Source organism: Alosa sapidissima, chromosome 2 (assembly GCF_018492685.1).
Source record: "Alosa sapidissima isolate fAloSap1 chromosome 2, fAloSap1.pri, whole genome shotgun sequence".
Lineage (NCBI taxonomy): Eukaryota > Metazoa > Chordata > Actinopteri > Clupeiformes > Clupeidae > Alosa > Alosa sapidissima.
This window is the reverse complement of record NC_055958.1, coordinates 7,438,461-7,461,369: the sequence shown is the minus strand read 5'-3', so window position 1 is coordinate 7,461,369 and position 22,909 is coordinate 7,438,461. Positions and strand designations below refer to the sequence as shown.

At 41.8% G+C, this 22,909-nt stretch overlaps 1 protein-coding gene across 5 annotated transcripts in view; it reads right to left on the bottom strand.

Annotated features, from left to right (window-relative positions):
- armc8 (armadillo repeat containing 8) overlaps positions 1-22,909 on the bottom strand; it is a 273,575-nt gene that overhangs the window by 211,763 nt on the left and 38,903 nt on the right. For all 5 annotated transcript variants that reach the window (XR_006024507.1, XR_006024506.1, XR_006024508.1 and 2 more), the window contains exons 3-7: positions 17,033-17,104; positions 16,701-16,843; positions 16,045-16,142; positions 15,791-15,883; positions 3,733-3,813 (exon numbers count right to left, since the gene is read on the bottom strand). Coding sequence is in view for 2 of the 5 variants with exons in the window: in XM_042067501.1 (XP_041923435.1) it covers positions 3,733-3,813; positions 15,791-15,883; positions 16,045-16,142; positions 16,701-16,843; positions 17,033-17,104 (487 nt within the window). In the remaining 3 variants the exon portion in view is untranslated. The remainder of the gene's footprint in view (positions 1-3,732; positions 3,814-15,790; positions 15,884-16,044; positions 16,143-16,700; positions 16,844-17,032; positions 17,105-22,909) is intronic.

Genomic DNA, 22,909 nt, shown 5'->3' with positions numbered 1-22,909 from the left:
TAAGGCTAAGATATGCATATATATGCATTTGTAATTTGTCTACGATGAACGCTGAAATTTGGCACAGTAATTAGGCACAGTCCCATGATTAATTTCACCAAGTGTCAAGTCGGCACCTCGAGCGCTCTAGCGCCACCAACAGGCCAAAGTTGGACGTGCGTTCACGCACGTAACTTCTGACCAGTTGACCCGATTTAAAAAAATTAGGTATCTTTGGAATCCTTGGACCAAGCCAGGTTCAACGCACCCTATGAAGTAATTTTCCGCCATGATGAATTTTCCGCCATATTGGATTTTAGTGAAAGTGAAACTAAAACTTCACAGGTCACAAATTTTGTCCGATCGTCACCAAACTTGACACACATGATTTTCAGACCAAGCCTCACAAAAGTTGTGGTGTTTTGTTTTCGGAACTATAACCGTTCACCCGTAATATCCAATCGAAATTTGCGGCGAAGCCGCCAAACAGGAAGTGAGATCATATCTCAGCAAGCCTTGCATGTATCAAAGCCAAACTTGCTGTATGGACTCAGGACCCAATCAGGGGGATGCTCAAGAAATTGTGTGACCTTTGGCCTCTAGAGGGCACTGCAATTAAGAAACATGCCTTTTGGCCTGTAGCTGCTGTTGTGCTTAGAATTACAACGCACTAGTGGTTTCTGGTAATACTGTTGGAGTTCCTTAAGCCGACCCAGGTCAACTTGTGATGTCATCATAATTGATTCGGCCGCCATGTTGGATTAAATCAAAAACACGTACAAGTTTTCGCAGGTCACAAATTTCAGCTGATCCTCACCAAAATTGGTAGAGACCATCTTCAGACCATGCCTGATGAGTGCATTGAATTCTGGAACAATTGACAGAAGCATTGGCCTGTAACAGCCAAACGAAATTTGCGGAGAAGCCGCAAAACAGGAAGTGAGCTCATATCTCAGTAACGCTTTCATGTATCAAAACCAAACTTAGAACATGTACCTCAGACCCCATCGGGAGGACGCTCAAGAAATTCGGTGACCTTTGACCTCTAGGGGGCTCTGTAATTGACACAAATGCATTTTGGCCAGTAGTTGCTGATGTGCATTATTCTGCAATGGAAGTCAATGGCAGCCCATAGAACCGTCTGGTAAAAAGTTATACAATTTTGCACACTGTTTGGGGACAGTCCAATAATTAATTTCACCAAGTTTCATGCCGGCACCTCAAGCGCTCTAGCGCCACCAACAGGCCAAAGTTGGACGTGTGTTCACGGACGCAACTTTTGACTGGTTGACCCGATTGTCAAAATGAGGTATCATTGGAATCCTTGGGCCAAGCAGAGTTCAACACACCCTATGACATCAATTTTTGACCTCTATGTTTAAATCACAGCCAGTGTGATCAAATCTCAGTAGATCTTTTATTTTTGATGTGAAACTGATGACAGCAGGTTCCATCCAGTTTATTCTAAAGCGTGCCTGCAAGGATGGGGCGGGGTGGGACGGGCAGGTGCGATTGCGGTGGTGGGCTGGCTGGGTGAGGGGGCAGTGACACTCAGCCCTGGTTCAGCCACACAAAATCAGTTATGTTTTGATGTGAAACTTGACCTGGTAACTCAGCCAATCTTGGGTTGTTTGGCATGGAACTTGCTGTGACTGCTTAATGCTATATGTCTGATGCAACGGCATTGAGTTACATGGCAAATCTGGCCTGCTGAACTGTCTGCTTGGCCCCCACATTGCTGCTTGCAGCTATATTTATGAATAGTTTTATTCACTGAAGCCTCTGCATTTGTGACCTGAAGGAAGCTGTGATTGCATACAGGCAGATGTCAAGTAGCATGCCATGACCAACTTTTGATTCTTTGATATGGAAAGGAAGTTCATTATTTTGCGTTGCTATTTTAGCCCAAAGTTGAAGACCATGCAGAAATTTGGAACAATTTCAAAGCCGGATTACTTGGGAATGGCCTATTGTACAGAGGAATGCTTTATATCTTCATACTCAGTAAGGTCTGCTGTTTAATGTAGGGCTGAAACGATTCATCGAGTTACTCGAATAACTCGATTACAAAAATGACTCGAGGTAAAAACCCTGCCTCGAAGCCTCGTTAAATTCCTGTGACGCGCACTATACGCGCAGGGATCTGATTGTTCCACACGGACCGTTGTTCAGGAAGCACACCACTACTAACGCGTGAATCGTGATACATTCTGAATCATAGATTATGTCTATGTTCTGAATTAGCTGGCGTGATGGCGGAGTCAAGATGTCCATAAATGGCAGAGAATGTCTAAAGTTTTCAAGTAAAGTTTTGGGATCATTACATACTCAAAAAGGAAAAGAACAAGCATCTGAACTGAAAACATGCACTCCATGCTGTTTCACCAAGCGTCAATAAAGTAGGCTATCAATCTATCTAGCCTATCTATCTATCTATCTACTTAGCCTATAGCCTACATTGATGTTGGCTGATTTTAAACACATACTGTATTTGTAGCGATGTCGTGATATAATGATTAGCTTTTTTTGTTTTTAAGTAGTAAACTTATTCATGTTCAATTGCAAGACAGTATGCCTAAAAAAGAACCCCTTTTTATACACACATGCATGCACCCTCATCTTCCCTCACGCACCGCACGCGTGCACACACACACACACACACACACACACACACACACACACACAGGTTGCTGGGTTACCATAGCAAATAGGCTCACCCCAGAAATTATTTTTTAGTAGCCTAATGGTAACATTATTTGTTAGTAGCCTAATGGTAAATGCTGCAGGTGTAGAAATCTACATAAAACAGATATTTACTTTGATGTCAAGTCTAGATTACAGCATGAAACTGCATTATACATTAAATTGCTTTCCCTCTTCTCCCTCCCAGCACTTAACAACATAGCTGGGCGAACAAAGCTGTCCATACTAAGTCATGCACAAGAGGCTGCAATTTTACAGAGAGCATTTTGAACATTATTTAATTGTTGGCATTGGCACTTAAACACTAAATGGGTAAATTGCAATAAATGGGCTTAGTTTTGGAGCCAAATGTTGGAGTTAGAATAAATACCTCTGTGCCAATTGCTTGATCATTTTACAGCCATGGCATTTTCGTTATGCATTATTTGTTTTGGTTGTTTAAAAATGCAAAAAAAAAAAAATATCCGATTAATCGATTTATCGATCGATAAAGTGCTAGATTAATCAATTACAAAAAGAATCGATAGCTGCAGCCCTAGTTTAATATGATACATGTTTTGCCATGTGAGGACTGTTGAGTTTGTGAGATATTCCACCTAAAGTAATGGGTGTGGAGATGGACAGACAGCTTTGTGCAGAATGTAAATATATTTCACTTTCATGTAGATTTAACTTAAGCTTAAAATATGCTCTTTCGTGTCATGTGATATCTGTGTGACGGGTACTCCCCGAGCAGTTCAACTGAGAAGGGGTGTGAATTTGGACCCAATTTGAGTCTGTCGGCCACTAAGGGTTTAACCAAAACTAGAGAGGAAAATGATATTGATTTCTGATTGAAGATGTACATTATTGTTGCGTCATGCACATAATCAACTAAATTATGTGTAGGCTCCGTTTTTTTTCCCATTAATTTAGTTTATCCGAGGGGTTTCAAAAAGTAGTGGGGACGAAATGAGTCATGACAAAAAGTGGTTGGTACACATCCCACCCTTTAACTGATGCCTGGGCTTCCCATAGCAAACAATAGGTAAGGAACAAAAGTGGTAGTACCTTAAAAGATGGCGAGATGAGCAGAGGTGCTATGTTCTGGATGGCACCATGGTTGAATAGAACAGTCTGATGCTCTGGGGTCTGAGGGGAATACACACAATCACACATTCAGTAATTGTAGCCTGACATTGTATTTATTTTCTGGAACAGTGTCATGGGTGTTTCAAAACTTTTGAAACAGTTTATCCTAGAGCAGTGCCTGTGCAAAACATAAGCATATTGGAGAGCTTAAGATTCCTTTAGGCAAGACCATTTTCAGAATTGGTCAGCATTTTGGTAAACACCTAGTGAATATTATATTTTTAATAATATATTTAAATTGCTACATCCAAATGACAATGCACTCACCAGCCATATGCCTGCTAAGTATGAAAATGATTAGACAAATAGTTCTGAAGATATGCAAAAAATGCAAATATACAAACACAGACAAAGATTTCTTTATAACTCCATTTAACAGGTAGGAATTATTTTAAGACAAGAATATGTTTGAAATCGATGCTGAAAATTCTTCCTGAACAGAGGCAGAAGGAGAGGAACAGTGAGGAGAGATGAGAACGAGGGAGGTATAATAATTTCCCACATTAACGGTAACATTAACATTTATGCTGGTAATAGCCAGTGCTGTGATTTGATCAATGGTTTAATGGCAAACTTATTTAAGTTTGCTGCATTTGCAAATGTAGCCTATAATAATCTACACAGAATCTGTGCATTTGCAAATGTAGCCTATACTAATCTACACAGAATCAGAGTAGCCTATAGGCTATTTTAGAAATTATAACCAAGTCAGTATGAAGGCTTTAGTAGTATTGCGCGCACATTTTTTTTTTTTGTTTTTTAATGTATTGGGAGTTGGGGGCCTGTGCCCCACCAAAGCTCTAGGTCTAGAATCGCCCCTGTCCGCGACCCGTGCCATTTCGGAAACCAACAATGCACTCACATGTGGTGTGAGTGTCAATGCACATATCTGATATGTGTGCAATTTGTTTTTGCAAGTTTTATACATTGGAAACACTTACTCACTTCCTGTTGGGTGTGACGTTTTACACTGTGACGATGATACTCACTAGGTGACACTTCACTAAATATGTAGGTTGCAATGATGTGCCTCTTTGTGTCTGTGTGTGTTTTGACTAGTGACATCAATTAAAAACATTTTTTGTGTCAGCCTGTGTATCTCTCTGTGTGTGTGTGTGTGTGTGCATGCGTACATGTGCATGCATGTGTGTGTGTGTGCAGATCTTTCATATGTTTGTAATGTACAGACAGGTGTGTGTGTCTGTATGTGAAACATAGAGAGAGCGAGAGCGTGTGTATGGTGTGTAGTGAGACTCGTGTGTTTTTTGACTTATCTTTGCTTTGCGCAGCCTAAGTAAATAAAAGACCCCAGCCATAATTTGAGGATTTACGATGGTCTGTATCCAGACATGCATGAAAACATTTGAAAACAAAACACAGCCATAGGTTATTTTGAGAATGATTACTTTCTCTTCTGCATTGTCCTAAACATTAAAATGAGGCATTGCAACAATGTTTACAGAGATACACTGTAAGGTTGGCTGCAAAGATTAATATGCAGACTGTTACCATTGACTGACACACGCGCACACACACACACAAACTATCGAAATCATACGCCAGACGCTTTAGGCTATAGTCTTTCTACATGGGTTTAGTTAATGATCAGGCTATAATAAGGACACACTTTAATAGTGATTTGTGTAAACCAGAACATTTTATCATCCCGACAGGCTTTTGTTGGGACTCGGGACACGCAACTCAAAATCGGGACTGTCCCGGTTAAACCAGGATGTCTTTTTTTTATTATTATTTATTTATTTTATTTGCAAACATCATTGACATTACAGAAAATGCAACACTACGAAATGCACAAGAATACTACATACGACAAACAGATGTACATTACATAAACACATACTGTAACTTAACAAGACATCACATTGACTTGGCTTCCACAAACATAACACAACATAACATTAATAACAGAAAGGCTAAGGATGATTTGCGTCCAGGATGATTACAGATATGATTATCAGGGATGAAATTGATGACCGGAATGAAAAGAAGGGGGGATGGGGGGGGGGGGGTGCGGATGGTAGCTCTGAGAGTGTGAATGAGGTGGTGTTGGGATGGGGGTGGGGGTGGGGGGTGAGGGGTAGTGAGTATGTGAGGATGTGTGTGTGTGTGTGTGTGTGTGTGTGTGTGTGTGTGTGTGTGTGCGCATATGTATAAGGCTGGCTTGCTGTTGGGCCAGGAGGAGAGAAGCTGGAACATAGAGAGGGAGGGTTTCAGAGGAGAGGAGTTGTAATTATTCTATTAAAGATAAGTATAATAATAGGAATAACTGATTGCCTGGTTGATTGCCTGACTGATTGCCAACCTGGGCACCCATTAATGGCCACAGTTCCACCCAGCCTCCGCAGTTATACTGCGACGAGCTGACAGAGGGGAGGACCTGCGTGCCACTCATCCCCCCAGGCCCCCAGCATATGCACACATCCCCCACTACCACGACCAACCACACCTCGCCCCCAGACCTTCACCCAACACGCCACTCTTGACCTAAATATGTACAGTATGTGAATGGCTAGGTTGAGGGATCTATCTAGAGTGTAGCATTAAAAGAAGTGGGCATGCATGGTGAATATCGGTCAGGATTTCCCCATGCACACCACACTTACCCTGTGTAAGATGTATGCCTCCTCAATGTGTGCATTAAAATAAGTGAGGCATGCAGATAGACACCTGATGAGGCATCTACCTGCACTCCACTCTTACCCTAGCCTGTTTTGTAGTTTTTGTTTATGTTTGATGTATGTCACCTAACATGTAGTGCAATTAAAAGAGAGTAAAGTGTGCTGTGTGCTTCCAGGACAAGGCGTGTGCATGAGCGTACGAGAAGGGTGCACACCGGGGGCCCAGGGCCAATAGATAACCCACAGGACCCAACCAATGCCAAAACCACACAGCGACCCGCCAGGACCGAGTCTCCCAAGCCCCGTCAGAATAACGATGGGAGAGGCAGAGAGAAAGAGTGAAATTAGTAAAGTTTTATCAGAGAATGTAAATAAAAGGGGGAGGGAAAGAAGGGGATGCTATTTATATTACTACTACTAATAATAATAATAATAATAATAATAACAATAATAGTTCCAGCTACCCTCCCCTGCCCAGTGTTCGATGATATGTGTATCTGTTGATGAAGTGTGTTATGATGGTGTGGAGATGGAACTCAGGCAAAGAGGGTCAGGACTGTAAGTAGGTGATAAAGGGGTACCAAGGAGAGGTTGTATCCTGAGTATTGATTACGTTTGTAGTTGATAGGTTTTCTAGTGATATATAGTCTGTTAACAAGTTTTTCCAATGAGTGATGTGAGCTTTGTTCTTAGATTTCCAGTTCATGAGGATTGTTTTTTTGGCGATAGTCAGCGCTACCAGCAGTGTTTTATTGCAGGAGTTGCTTAAATTGACTGTGGATGTATCATCAAGTATGCATAAGGAAGGGGATGCTGGGATGTGGCAGCCAAAGATGGAAGAGAGAGATTTTGTGACACTCACCCAGAAGTGGTTGATTGGAGTGCAATGCCAAACCGCATGAATGTATGTATCTGGGTTATTTTGTGTGCAGTGAGTGCAAAGATCCGAGCCAAACCCCATTTTAGCCAATTTATGTGCAGTGAAGTGGAATCTGTGAAGAACCTTGTATTGTATTAGTTGTAGATTACTATTCTTTGTCATGAGGTAGATGTTTTTGCACATTTTGGTCCAGAAGTCGGCACCGGGAGTAATTGATAAGTCTGATTCCCATTTGTGATATGGCAGGCCAATTGTTTTTTCTGAACGAGATATAATTTTGTAAATTTGGGAGAGTATTTTTTTGGGAGAGGGAATATTAAGCAGCTCTGAGATTGGTGGGAGAATGTCAAGGTTAGCTGTCTGGATGTTAATTTTTCCTAGGATAGATTATTTAATTTGCAGGTATTGTAAGAAGTGTTTACTCTCGATGCCGTGCTTCTGGACCAAACAGGAAAATGAGGCCAGATTATTGTCTTGAAGAATGTGTTGAAGGTGAGTGATGCCCTTTCCCATCCATGTGTGAAAGTTAAGTGTTTTTTTATTGACGGTGAAATCTGGGTTATTCCAAATCGGGGTGCGAATTGATGGTGCTATAGGTGAATCAGTGATGTGGTAGAATCTCCACCAGGCTGTCAGAGTAGCTGAAATTGTTGGGGCTTTGAAGGATGGATGTTTTTTGACCGACTGACTGCAGAAAGGGAGATCTGAGATTTAAATTTCTTTACAGATTGTTTGTTCTAGGTCTAACCAGGTGTTGTCTGAGGGGGTGGGGTGTAGCCATTTGTGGATGAAGTGGAGCTGGTTGGCCAGGGCATAGTGCTGGAAGTGTGGGGCCTCTAGTCCTCCCATTGCTTTTGGTTTTTGGAGAGTGGTGAGTTTGATCCTTGGGGTCTTATCTTTCCAGTATAATTTAGTGATTAATGAATCGAGAGACTTAAACCAGAGGGTGGTGGGCTGGGTTGGAATCATAGAGAATAGATAGTTTATTTTGGGCAGTATTGTCATTTTGATTACTGAGATTCTGCCCATGATGGATAATGGGAGGTTCTTCCAGCGTTGAAGGTCATCATCTATTGAAGTGAGTAGAGGGGAATAATTTAGGCTAAATAAGTCTGACAGCCTGGGGGAGACTTTTATCCCTAAGTAAGTGATATAGTTAGTGCAGAGTGGGCTAGGTGAAGAGTTGGCTGTCACATCCCAGCTGTTGGGATGTAATGGGAGAACTGCAGATTTATTCCAATTGATTGAGTATTCAGAAATTTTAGAGAATGTGTCAATGAGTTTGATGGTTTCTTCTACTGATGTAGTGGGGTCTTGAAGAAAGAGAAGAATGTCGTCAGCATAAAGGCTGATTTTGTGATGCATATATGGAGTCTGGACACCTTTGATGAGGGGGTTCTGACGGATGGCAGCTGCTAGGGGTTCAATGAAGATTGTAAATAGTGAGGGGGAGAGTGGGCACCCCTGTCTAGTTCCCCAGTGAAGAGTGAAACTTTGTGATGTTAGTCCATTGGTGATTACTGTGGCTGAAGGAGAGGTGTATAGAAGTTTAATCCAGTTAATGAACGACTCCCCGAAGCCAAACCTCCCTAATGTGGAAAACAGGAAATTCCAGTTCACCCTATCAAAAGCTTTTTTCTGCGTCCAGAGTTGCTATGATGGTATTATCTTGAAAATGTGTGGAGTGATAAATTATATTTAACAGTCTGCGGGTGTTGGTGGATGAAATTCTACCTTTAATGAAGCCTGTTTGGTCTGGGTGGATAATGGATGGGGTGACCTCTGCTAATCTGTGTGCTAGCATTTTTGCGATTATCTTATTGTCCACATTGAGGAGAGAGATTGGTCGGTAGCTGGATGGCAATGTTGGGTCCTTATTGGGCTTGAGGAGCAGTGAAATTGAGGCTGTGGTGGAACTAGTTGGAAGACGTCCTTTCTGTTTTGATTCATTAATGATTCTGATGAAAAGTGGAGCTAAGATGGTCCAAAATTGTTTGTAGAACTCAGCAGGAAAGCCATCCGGACCTGGTGCTTTATTATCGGGCATCTGTTTCAGGGCATCAAACAGTTCTTGTTGAGTTATAGGTGATTCCAGGTTTTTTATTTCGGTCTCATTGTGTTGTGGTAATTTGATGCTGTTTAGGAAAGAGTCTATGAATTCCTGGTTTGGGTTTATTTCTGAAGAATATAGTTTCATATTAAATAGTAAAACTGGTAAAAAACATGATTTATTTCTTCAGGTGAGCTGGTTAGCTTCCCTGCTGAGTTCTTTATGACCGGGATTGTTGATTTTTCTTTGTTACGTTGGATTTGATTTGCTAAGTATTTACCTGATTTATAGGACTTCATCTGGCTAGGGTCAGGTTATCGTTATGTTCCATTTAATTGTAACTGGGGCATGATCGCTAATGACTATGGGATGAATTGTTGAATCAGAGATATTTTTCATTATAGAGTTGCTGGTTAGAAAATAATCAATACGGGAATAGGAGTGGTGGACCGGAGAGAAAAGAGAGTAGCATTTGGAGTCTGAGTGCTGAAGCCGCCAACAATCGCCAAGGCCAGAATCGCTCATGAACTGTTTTATTGTTTTTGTGGATTGCCAGATTCGTTTGCTTTTAGAGTGATCAGATCTGTCAATTGTGGGGTCTAACACTGTATTAAAGTCGCCTGCAATTTTGATGGGACAGCCAGATAGAGTTGAGATGGAGGTGAAGAGGTTCTGAAAGAAAACTGGGTTGTCTGTATTAGGGCCATAAACATTAACAATTGTTACAGGGGTATTGTGAATTGAGATGTTTATGATGACAAAACATCCTTCTGGGTCTGTGATGGTGGCGTTATGGATGAATGAGATTCTTTTGTTAATCAGAATGCAAACTCCCCTTTGTTTTGTATTGTAATGAGATGAGAAAATGTGATTGAATTGTCTTGATTTGATGCGGGTGTAGTCTGATTGAGAGATGAGTTTCTTGTAGGAGACATGTGTCAGCTTTTAAAATATCAAAAGATTTTGAGCCTCTTTGCCTGAGATCCAATCCCACGGATGTCCCAGGTCAGGAATGTAAGTGGTACCATGTTGTGATTGTACAGTTATGAAAATGTTTGATAAGATGGGTATTGTGTGTGTGAGAGTGTGTGCAGGTGTCAGTTAGATAGGACAGGGGGAAAGGGGGGTGGAGGAATAGGTATGTAATGTGGTGTGCGAATGAGATGTAAAGGGTAGGGGCTGAGAAGAATATAGAGCATAAAGAGGTAGGAATTTGGTTCTGGAGTGGTGACAGCATGAAAATGTTCTGTTTAGCATTGAAAACATACAGATCATAATTTGACTTTAGCCTATAGACATAATAAACAAAAACAGACAGGACACACAAGCAAACATGTATAGACAAAACACCATGAAAAACATTAAACATTGAGAGAGCAAAAGAGAATGGGTGGGTAGGGGGAGCAAAAGGAGTGAAACATAAGAAGAGAGAAGAGAGAGGTGATCCAAGCATCAGTAGGCAGTGGGTTAGAGAGAGTTGAGGGTGACAATGTTATAATCAAGATGAATGTTGGCATGAGGTATGATGTGCTATAGCCAGGTGGTGATATTGGGGTTGCGATACAGAGTTCTATTGACATACAGTTTATCGACTGACAGTGCTGCTCGTTTGCCCTCTTGCCTGAGTTGTTTCATTATGGGCAAGAGGGCTCTTCTTCTTTCCTGTATTACTTGTGGGAATTGGTCGTTTAGTCCGAATGAAGTGCCTTTCAGTTCTTTTCCTTAGCTTTTGATGAGTTCTTTGTGTTTGAAGTGTTCGAACTTGGCGATAATTGGAGGAGGTTTTTTATTGTCTTTGGAAGTGAGACGGTGTACACGGTGGAAGGTAATCTTGTCAACTGTTTCTGGCGGTAGTTTGAGAGATGACTGCAAGAATTCTTTAACTGCTTTCTCTGGGTCGTCGGGTGTATCTTTAGAAGTTGGCAGGGGAATTCCGGAAAAAATGAGGTTATCGTGCATGTTGCGGCACTGGAGGTCTAGGATTGTTTCTTTCATGATCCGATTTTCGCTGGTGAGTTGATTAACATGGTCGGATAAGTTTGTGATATTTCCTTTGAGTTCACAGTTTTCTAATGCGAGTGTGTCGATCTGTGATTGGGAAAATTCGAGGCTGGCTTTTAAGTCCTTAATATCTGCGTGCAGATGTTCCAGTATTGCAAGTTTGTTGTTTATGGATTGTAGTAAACTGACCTCGATGGATGTAGAAGTAGCGCAAGCGGTAGGTGATTCTGGTTAAACCAGGATGTCTGATCACAGTCTGTGTGAGTTGAATAACTTGCCTTTGCAGATTAAATGTCCATACTGGTTAAGAAAGACATGTGAACAGTCTTTAGCGTTCCAAAAATTCCAAAAATAATTCCGTGGAAATGTATGGATTCCAGTTGCTGCTACTGGAAGAAACTGGAATCCATGCATTTCCACTGAATTATTTTTGGAATCTGATCCCATAACATGCCTGTTCATTCTTACTCGTCGCTCGACTTATCGTGACTAAATTCAAGATGGCTGCAAACGCTAAACTTTGTGAAGATACTGTCTGTATAAATTGTATTGTAAGTAAACTACCAGTGCTTTTTCATAGTTCTCAATGTCTCGTTTTAAATGTCAGGGCCCTCGGAAGTCTACCAATGAAGTGTGGAGATACATTGAGCCTCGTAAATGGTGTAAAACAGTGATTTATTTGCATGGCTAGCCCGATGCCGAAGCACCACCATTGAAAAAGCTGTTGGTAGCATCGGCTAACTAGCGCCAGATTTTGGAGTGCAGGGGACAAGCCGAGATGGGCTATGAGACATACGTTCACACTCGGTATCATGTTTCAACACACTTTAGGTCAATATCACACCGGAATTCTCCTTTAAGTTACTGTTGCTAAGTCCGACAGCTCAGACTGGAGTTGACTAGAACTTCAATGGTAGCTGTAAGCCTGTCTGTAAAAGTTATAACCCAAGAGGTTCTTTTACAGAGCCACGGACCTGATTTCATTTAGAATCTGTTGAAGAACTCCAGTATGCCATGGAGACACATGATTAAAAATTAATTTCTAGGTTTGTTGGGTGACAAACTTAGACGGGGGCGAGTGGGACTCACTGATATTAATAGCTAGCTGTGCTAGATAGACTAGATAGGCATGCATATTACAAGGGCACCAGGTCATGTCATGTAAGGAACATGGTACTGCAAATAAACAGAAATATAGTCTACATTGCATAGCGACTCTCCCAATGCATTTCTATGGAGCTGTAAGGTGAAGCTGTCGGACTCGGTCTACATGTGTGGAGCTACTGGACTGCCATTGGCTCATCCGCGTTCGATGGGCGGGGCTGGCAATAGGTCAATTAGTAGCTTAGAATATTGGAAGGTTGTTGTTTCAAAATGTTGTGGACATCAACAAATGGCATTTACAAACGTTCGGGAGGAGCATGACGGAATTTGCCACGCCTCCTTCAATCAGACAGGTTATTTATTCGCAGTCTGTCTCTACCTGCCGGAGTTGCAGCATCGGCATCACTCCGCTTGCAAGACGCGTTTGGTCAAGCTAGAAGCCAAGTCGCCGGTCGCGCAGATTGGCTTCCCCAGCACCTTCTCCAGCATCCAATCGCTCACCTGTTTCTAATAACAGCGATAGCCGCCACACGACCCGAAGAAGGAGAGCTACTCCGCGGACCATATCTTTGATTAGAGCAGAGTTGGATGTAGGATTGATTGCCCTCGTTTCGCAAGGAAAGCAGACCTGCCCAATCAGTTTATCTTTCCTCTCCTACTATAGCCGATCAACCGAGCACCAGCGCCACAGCGCGGAGCTCTGTTCCTCCGGCGTCTCCCCCTCTGTTCATGCAACACGTTTTTTCAACTCCGCAAGTTATGGCAGCCCACATGCAGCCCTCTACCTTGCCTTCCGCTACTGCGGCCTCATTCTCTATTCCTAAACAGCTTTTCCCCCTGCTCACTCAATTCAGCAAGTTATGGCAGCCCGCGTGCAGCCATCTCAGCCATCATCTCCCGCCTACCTTGCCTTCCGCTACTACGGCCTCTTTCTCTTTTCCAGCTAATCAACCCTTCCCACTTTTCTCTTTGCCTACCTAGGGTGCTGCGCAACCTCCTCCCCCTTCCCCCGTAGCGACCGCGTCGCTACCTTTTCCCCTTTCCCCATCATCTCCCGCAGGAAGGATTTTTTCTCCTTTAAATGTCGGAGTTTTTTCGCCTTCCTCAGTGTTCAGAGAGTGCCAGCATATTAAAGCCCTTCCCTAGCTGACCAAGGGAGCACCTGCACCAGTGTGTAGCTCTGCTCGGTTCCTTGGAATCCTCTCTAATAATGTGTTGCTGCACATCACTTCTCTTGCCGTTATAGCTACCGCAGTTAGCTACAGCAGCCTATTTTAATTGCGTAGGCCTTACCTACTAAACATTGGGGTGCATTAGATGTTGAACTTCACAACCGCGTGTTTGGGCTGTCCTTTTCAACATCTACTCTCTCCTGCAGCTCAGACCCCACAGAGGCCACTTCAAGCCCCGAGCGATTTCTCAGATACTGAAGGAGGAGCTCGGCATTAGCAGCAATCAGGCTTCAGGAAGGCAGAAACAGAGATGTGCATACAGTTCACGGTCCAATGCAAATCCAGCCAATACCTCTCAGTCCAATGGACGTTGATGTTAAGGTAGGTAACGTTACCACGATAGGTTTACACCAGGAGAGAACGCACCAGCTGGTGGTATTTTTTTCTAGTGAAGCAGTTATGAAATAATGCCCACCCCCCCCCCCCTTTAGTAGGCCTAAGACTGGACAAGACAGTTTACGTATTATTATTATTCTTATTATAAGTTTGCATATTTTTGTTAGACATATTGCTTGCAAAGACTAGACTATCTATGGTCATGCCCCCAAAAAGAGCATCTCCACTTTTGCACTAATTAGTGACTAGTCTCTATATACTGAAAACAATATCAACTACAGTATATTTTCTGATCTTGATATAAGATGAATATCACTTGGTTAGACTGTATTAGATAAGCAGTTTTTGCAGTGTATTAATGCCAAGTTCACAATCCGTAATTTGCAAACAGATATAATATCATAATAGAAAAAGCATGTTTGAAGAAGTCTCTGGCCAGGGTCCTGAAGTGATTTGCGGGATCGTGCAGGAGTCAACTGCACAGGCAGGAGTTGTGCAGGATTCCGCCATACACCCCTTTATTCTTTAACTATGGAAGACGGGAGGCGTAAGGGGAGGTGGTGGGTTGCAAGCGGAGTGACGCCGATGCTGCAACTTCGGCAGGTAGAGACAGACTGCGAATAAATAACCTGTCTGATTTAAGGAGGCGTGGCAAATTCCGTCATGCTCCTCCCGAACTTCCGTTTGTAAACGCCATTTCACTAGTTTTGAGTGCTTGATCGGACAGGCCGTTATTTGCCGCGTTGGTGGCTGCACCATAAAATAATGAGTATTAACGGCCTGCTGGGATTCCGATTTGCGTTAGAACAGCGTTGAGCTGCGTTTGAAACCAGAAGCGAGTAACGGAGCGTCCGTAGTCTGGAGGGGGATCTTCTATGCGATGGAGAAAGTAATTAGCCAAATTGTATAGGCTAATACTGATCCGTTACTGAGCAGTTGCGCTAGCTAGCTGCCTTAACAAGTGTCTGACTGGTGTAGATGGAAGTGTGAATGTTTCTACGCTAACGGTGGAGGATCTGTCACTTTTGAAGATTCGCCGAACTGCTGATCTGCTGGCTGGCTTCAAAGTGCTTCCTGGAGAACAACAGCTGACGCGTGCTTCCGGAGCTCCGGCCTGCCTGAAAAACGTTCAAGAGCACCTGACTAGCTATGGACTGTTCAAGAGCATAATGTTGCTCAATGTGTTAAATACCAGGAGAGTTTGTTTATTTTGTTGTTTGTGAAATTGTTTATGTCTTGGAGTGACGCACAGGTACGCTGGCGACTACACCACTCCGTCTGGCATCTTTTGTCTTGTGTGTGGCGCTTTGGATTGCACTCTGTGCATATAAAAGCGCTATATAGATAAAAGTGACTAGACTATGTTGCAGTGTCCACTAGACAGAAATTCACAAATTTGATGTCATCCAAAGATTGGGGTAGTTATTTGACATGTCAAATGTTGTTAACTCTGAACTTTAACATCTCAAAACATTGATTGAAGTATGTCTTTACATAGCAAAATATGTTAGTTTATAATTGTATAGAGTCAATAATTGTGAGCAATGAGTTTTTGTTAAAAATATGTATTTCTTTGAGATTTCACTTTCTCTAAAAATAAATGTACTTCCCAACGTTGGATTTTCCTCATTTTTTCATTTAAACATGTTTTTAGTCAACTTGACAGCAGAGGTGCCGATAATTCTGGAGAGTACTGTATATGATAATTGAATAGATGGACATTGTTAGAGCAGACCTTGCAGCAGTGAGAGATGATCTGTGTGATGTATTCTTGTGTACGGAGACTCTGGTTCATCAGAGACATGAGATGGGGAATCACAGTCGGATCCTTGAAGAGAACACATACGCACACACACACACACACACACACACACAGAAATTACTAATTAGTACACATTTCAGGAGTCTTACAGAATATGTTACATCTAAAAGCATTCACACAGCTGATTGAGTCTATTCATTGTAGCAATGTGTGTAAGCATCTCTTACAGTATAAAGTAGTTGCACTGGTGTAACAGGGCTGATGAGCACTGTTCTTAAGCAACGCAGGCAGGCCTCTATGAAGGTCAGGTCCGGACAGAGAAGGCCTGAAAAAGGTACACAGATATGTTTTGGGCAATCACAAAAAGATTTTTTCCTTTCCCACTGCACTGCAATACACTGCAATAGACTGAAATAGAGAATTCACGTTCCTTCCCCTCTCTGGGGAGATTAAGTCAGGTTGACCAGACCTTTAAAAAACAAAACAACACTTTTTGCTTACAAGAGATTTAATGTGAGAATGTGAGAGACACTAGTTAAGGGAGACTCTTTTACTCCTGCAAGTACAGTTACTGGCTTACAGACCTTGATCCAGGTCATTTCCCCTGTAGAAACTAAACAAAAAATATGTTGATGCAAAATATGCACATAGATTCGTAGCTATTGCTATCGTCTCAAGGGGTTTCATCTTTTTTAATGCACACATTTTACCAGTTTACCTGGTACAGGTAACAGACAGATGAAACGGGTGAAAACAAATGAAAATTCCGAAAAATACTTTATCTCAAAATACAGGAGTCAAACACTGGGTCTGCACTGGGTCCCCATTAAATGGCTTAAGTATAAACATTAATTGAATAATGTGTTTTTGCTTGTGTAGGCACCTTGCAAAAGGGCAGGTATGATGTGACAATCCACCAGGGACTTGATGTTGTTCTCTGTGCCCATGGCCAGACTGCCTAGCACCACTGCACACTCCGTCCTCAGTTCCTCAATAGAGGAGTCTTGCTGGAGCAAATATAGGAGCCTGGAGGTCAAACAGGTTCGCATCTTAAATTAAAATTTGATAGAGTACTACACCAACCAAGAACTCTACTTCCTATATGTGTGACATTGCCTACATTACAGCATGTTATCCAAAGACTAAGGATATGGTATGAGATATTTTGCAAAGGAGTGGTGAAGTATGAGTGAGAGATAGAAAGTGTGTGTGCACCTGGGCACGGCTCCCAGTACAATTAGGTTGGCCTTTTGCTTGTTGTTTCCAATGACTGCATTCTTCATGTCACTTGAAAAGAAAAGAAGTTGATGTCTAAGAATCATTAAGCAACAAAGCATGTAAATAACAAATTAAAGTCCATTTGAAAATCTTGCTACACCAGTTTTGTAATGCATATTCATACTTCATTTGGGTCATTACACTCAATGGGTAGTATTCTTCCATTTATTTTTTTACACACTTGCAAAGAGGTATATCTGTAAAGACATGTTGGAGGTGTTCAGATTCATAAAAACTCACTGTTTCAACATCCCAAGCATTAAAATCAGTAATTTGGCAGTTGCAATTGCAATTGACACTATGCCACTACAGCGATGTAGCACTGTATCATAATCTGGGTATCAGGCAAAGCCATCTGAAATTGTGGACGAATGTGCTGGATTTTCTTCTTGTATTTGTATCAGCATGTGTATTTGTATTTCAACGACGCACACAAATATGCATGACATGTTTAAAAGTCAAAATTCTATGTAGTACTACATGCACTGGACCATGAATATGCCACCCAAAAAACAAACACCTAAATAGCATAAATACACTCCGCGTGGGTATCGATCCACGAATAAATTGACCTGTTTGCTTGGTAATCAGACGTCTATCCACTTGCGCCACGAACCAGCTGACGGCACTCACAGAAATTGACTTCAGTTGTATGTTTAAAAGAAGTCAGCTAACGTTATTATAATTGTAACAAGTTAACATAGCTGTTCATGTTATCTGGCTACCATGTTATCATGCTACCGTTGCCCAAGCCATTTAGTAGGCCTTCAAAGTATCATGGTTAAGTTTTACAAACGTTTCACTGAGGTTAGGCTGTGGTCGCCCCTACCTGAAGTGTCTGTAGAGGCACATGAACATGAACGTCAGCAAATAAATCAAATAAAAATGTGTTGCCTAATTGTGTATCCTTTTGTCCAGCCTATTCTTTTAAGAATTCCGTTCATGAAACACAGGCATTGAAACGCACACCGCAATGGGCAGGAGAAGTCTATAACGTGTCCATATTTTACACAAAATTTGCGCACAGGGAGAGTCAAAACTCTTTAGGCTTATTAACATTAATGTTGCTTATTAACATTAATGTTGCTGACACGATACTTTACTTCCCAATTCTTAAGTTGGTGCTTCTCCTGTGGCGCAACAGGTTCATGCCTATAAATTGCTTGATCACGCAGTCGACATGGGTTCAATCCTCCCCATCACACTTTTTTTTATTATTATTTATTTATTTTTAGACCAGCAACGCTTCCTCAATTTAGGCTACAGGTAGACTAGGTGGCCACAGAGAGCCTGACCACCAGTCAGTAAAATGTTTGAAAACTTAACCATGATACTTTGAAGACCTACTGGCTTGGGCAACTGCTGTAGCAAGACAACACCATCAGCCGTGTTAACTTGCTACAATCATCAGCTGACTTCTTCTAATTGTATAGACTAACTGAAGTAAATTTCACTATGACTTTAGGGCTGGTTCGTGGCGCAAGTACGTAAAAAATGGTTATCATGTAAGAGGTTTCATTTAGGAAGCAGGTTTGATACCCACGTGGAGTTATTATAAGGCTATTTATTGTTTTGGTGGCATATTCTGGTCCAGTGCATGTAGCGTAGGCCTACTACAGACAATTCTGACATTTAAATATGTCATGCATATTTGTATTTGTTCGTCTCCAGTTTCCATCAGAAAGTGACAAATCTGCAAGCGGCCACATCTGTCAAAGAAACGTCATCACTCGTGAAACGTCACCAACGCAGCCAGTTAACATGGGTGCCAGTTGCCATGTAACACCGGTAAACAGGGCCACACTGGGGGACGTGAGCGTAGAGCGTGGATATCTCAATCGCAAAATGAAACAATATTTCTGTCGGGCGCCTACCATGGACCTCACAGTTGCAAAATGCAAGGAGAGATGAATCAGCCTATATTTGCATAGACATCCATAGCCCAGGACATAAGGCTATTACATTTGCGTAGGCTGCAGATAGCCTACCGGTAGTTTCAATTGTAGATAGCAGTCTCCTCACATTCCTTCTCATTTCGGATTTAAAACGCACAACAGTGCATTAGATTGCGCTATAATTTAAATTAGGGTTTCTCAACGGGGGCGGGTACCGCCCCCTGGGGGGCTTTCGTACAACCTAGGGGGGCGCTGGGAATGGTTTTTTTTTTATGGTTTTCACATATTTTTGGTGCAAAAATAGGCTACCTGAAATAAATAGGCTATTTTCACTCATGGGTTTCTAACCCCTCTACCGTCCCAGCTACATTTTACTGTTTATCTATGCTCAGTGGTCATACAGTGCAGTTCGGGCCTGCACACGCCCGGACTCACATCCCCCAGCCCCAGCTATCATCATCTCTATAGTAACGCCGATAAACATAACCCAAGTTTGCGGCTTAACAGTTCAATAACCAATAAAAATGTACACAATTCACTGTGACATCTTCATCTTTAATAAAACAACACAAACAAACATGGCGGATAGCAAGAAAAAGTGCCGACAGTACAATGCAAATTACATCAATTATGGATTTATTCCTTCACCGATGAACACTACTTTACCTATGTGCCTGCTCTGCGATCACGTTTTCTCGAATGAGGCCATGAAACCCTCGCGGTTACAGGAACATTTAATTAAAAAACATCCCGACAAAGCATCCAAAGATATGGGCTCGTTTTTTTTTATTTAAGCAATATAGCATGAATGTGAGTGGCCTATAGCCTACCCAGGGGTGTAGTTTTTTTTTTTTTTTTATTGTATGTGTATGTGTGTGTGTGTGTGTGTGTGTGTATGTGTGTGGGGGGGGGGGGAGGAAATCAGTAAGGTCAGAAGATCAAAGTAAGGTCAGGGGGGCGTTTGCTCAAAAAAGGTTGAGAACCACTGATTTAAATGGACATTTAAACGTGATTTTCCTCTTTCCATCTCGCAAACTTTTGCCTACTATAGGCTACAGTATGGCGCATTATCGTTCATCTTTCGGCTAATTCGCAAAAGCCTCTTGTTCTGATATTTATTAATTTCATATTCTTATAACATAAACAAATGTTGTGAAATCTCACACTTTTTTCCCTTTCCACTTTGCGCAGTAATTTCATTCATTCCAATCGGAGGAAAGAAAGACACATGCAGTTTTCTTGTTTAATTAATTTGGTAGTCTTATTATCTGCTAGGCTATAAGCCTAATGCAAAACCATTTTCTGATATTTTGTATAGATTGGCTATACGAAGATATAGATAGGCATAAACAGGGCACCCAATGCGTGAGCCCGTTCTGCGTTCACTCCAGCGAGAGTGAAATCAATGTTTTATAAGCGGTGTCATCACTATAGGCTATTTGCTACTATATTTACCTCTGTTACAACAAGTCGTGACTTATGCCCATTCAACTTTTAACTTAGGCTATAGGCCTACAACAGTCTAATTTTGCGTGTCAATTCAAAGACCTGTTATTTCCATTTTTGGATTAGTCAGTCCCTATGCTGTTTTCATGGACAGCAAGTATCCACTTTGTTCGTTTATTTAAATAACGTTGTTTGTTGCTTCTACACAAGACTACCCCCTAATTGCATGTCTCTTTATTTGATAACACTAAATCAGTGACGTAGCCAGAAATGTTCAAATGTGTGGGCACAGGCAAAAACGGGTGGGCAAAGGCAATTTGATTGAACATAAGAGAGGCATAACATAAGAGATTAGATACACCATACAAACATTAATTATAGGCATGTTATATTCATGACATAAAAGTGGAATTTATTGAACGCATTTGATCACAGCTGACAAATTACGTAGACACATTTTCAACCAGAGCAAATGCATGACGCTTCGGTGCGTCACATGAAACACAATTGAGACAATAGACTGACCATTGGACAACTGCAAAGCCTTATCATAGGCATGAAAAGTGAAACTTATTGAACAAATTCCATCATAGCTAACGAATTACCCAGTCGGCTAAACACTTTAAACTTGTGCAAAACTGCATGAACCCAGCATCGGCGCGTCACATAAAACAGAAAAATTAATCAACAGATTGACCATTGGACAATCCTACTGCAAAGCCTTTTCATAGGCTTGCTACGTTTATGATATAAAAAGTGGAATGAACGCATTTCATCACAGTTGACAATCACACAGAAACATTTTAAACGGAGCGGCTGTTCGTAGCCTGGGAAAAACCCAGCTGAACTTCCGGCAAATTTGAGATTTGCTCTGCAAGTCCATCTGGCCAAGAGCCCATTCAAGCCCATTTCCAATTTTACTAAATCTAGGCACCCATCAGAACCGTTGAGGCAGGCTTTACACGATGACGATAGAGCACCCTGTTGGCGCCGTAATATCAACGATCACTGCTGCCGCTTGTTAGAAGCTGCCATCACGTTGGTTTTAGACAGGGAGTTAGAAGAAAGTTTCTCGTAACTGCTTCCTTATGTTGAAATGTGCAACAATGTACAAAAATGTAAGGGATACCTATGTGAAATCTGCAACAGTGGTAGGCTACTGAAAACTGTTTGATATTTTGTTTATTTATAGGGCTACAGTAGGACACGTAGCCGACAGAAAACACATATTTTTGAATAGATGTGCTATGCTGACTTAATTGTAAGCCAACAATGGTTTATTAAAACATCACACTAATTTATTTCATCAGTCATCATGTTCATTTTCACCATATCTGGTCATCTTTATCTTTAAGGCTACACCGTTTCAAGCAGAAACTCAGAATGCTCAAAAAATGAAATGGGCCTAGGCTAGTCTAAACACATTGCAACATTGAGTTTTTATGGTAAGGTAATGATTTACAGACTAGCTGCATTAAGCTACACTTCAGTGTTTGCCTTGAAACAATTCCGGCATAACTGCTTTGAACGTTTCAGTCTTTCAGTCAGTCCCCTATGCCTGCTTTATGTCCTGGCCGGCCAGAAAGGACGAATGAAACAAAATGATCGTTTGAACATGGACAGTTTTGTTCAGAGAACATATACAAACAATTGTGTTTGATGAGGGCAGTTGTAGGTTGCTAGTGACATTAGCTGTCAGTGGGGTAGCCTACGATGTCTTTGTCCCTACAACCAGACAGTAAACTGTTGCAAATTGTGTGTTCCCGTGTCTCTTTCGTTGCTCTGTTTGGTTTTTGGCCTCTCCTATTGCGTCCGGAACGCCCTTTGGAAATGGGCTGTGAATTACTCTTCCAAAGAGCCACTCTCAGTTACAACTGAGAAGGGTCTGGGGCAGGGGTGGGCAAACTGCGGTCCGCGGGCCGGATCCGGCCCGCCGAGCATTTCATTTGGTTATCAGGCTGCTCGCTATTTTTTTTCCTGCGATAGTTGGTTAGCTTTACTGCAAACTGCTTTTCACTCTCCTTAGAGAACGTTTACAATGTCAATTTCAAAACATCATGTTAAATAGAGATAACATCATATTAAACTAAGTTAACTCTTAGTTATCTCCTTTGCAGCAGATCTAACGTGAACATTATGCGATCCATTTAATTGGGAACGCGTCTGCACTCACGAGAGGGAGAGAGAGCCGCAGGTTGTGGCTTGTCATTGTTGATAAGTGATATGTCCTTCTTATAAGAAACTTTTAAAAGGAAAATCATGAAGGCAACAGTAGTTCCCACTACTGACCATTTCAAAACTGTGAGAGGGCCCAGCCGTAGGTACGGCACTAGCCACAGCGGAGCAGGCAGAAGATCATTGAGAAAACTCGAAAATGTAATTCCAGGGAATTACGAGTGCATGAAAATGAAGCTAGGACAGACATAGCATAACTTAATAAAAAGTTGATAGTTTAGACCTAGACAGTTTAAAA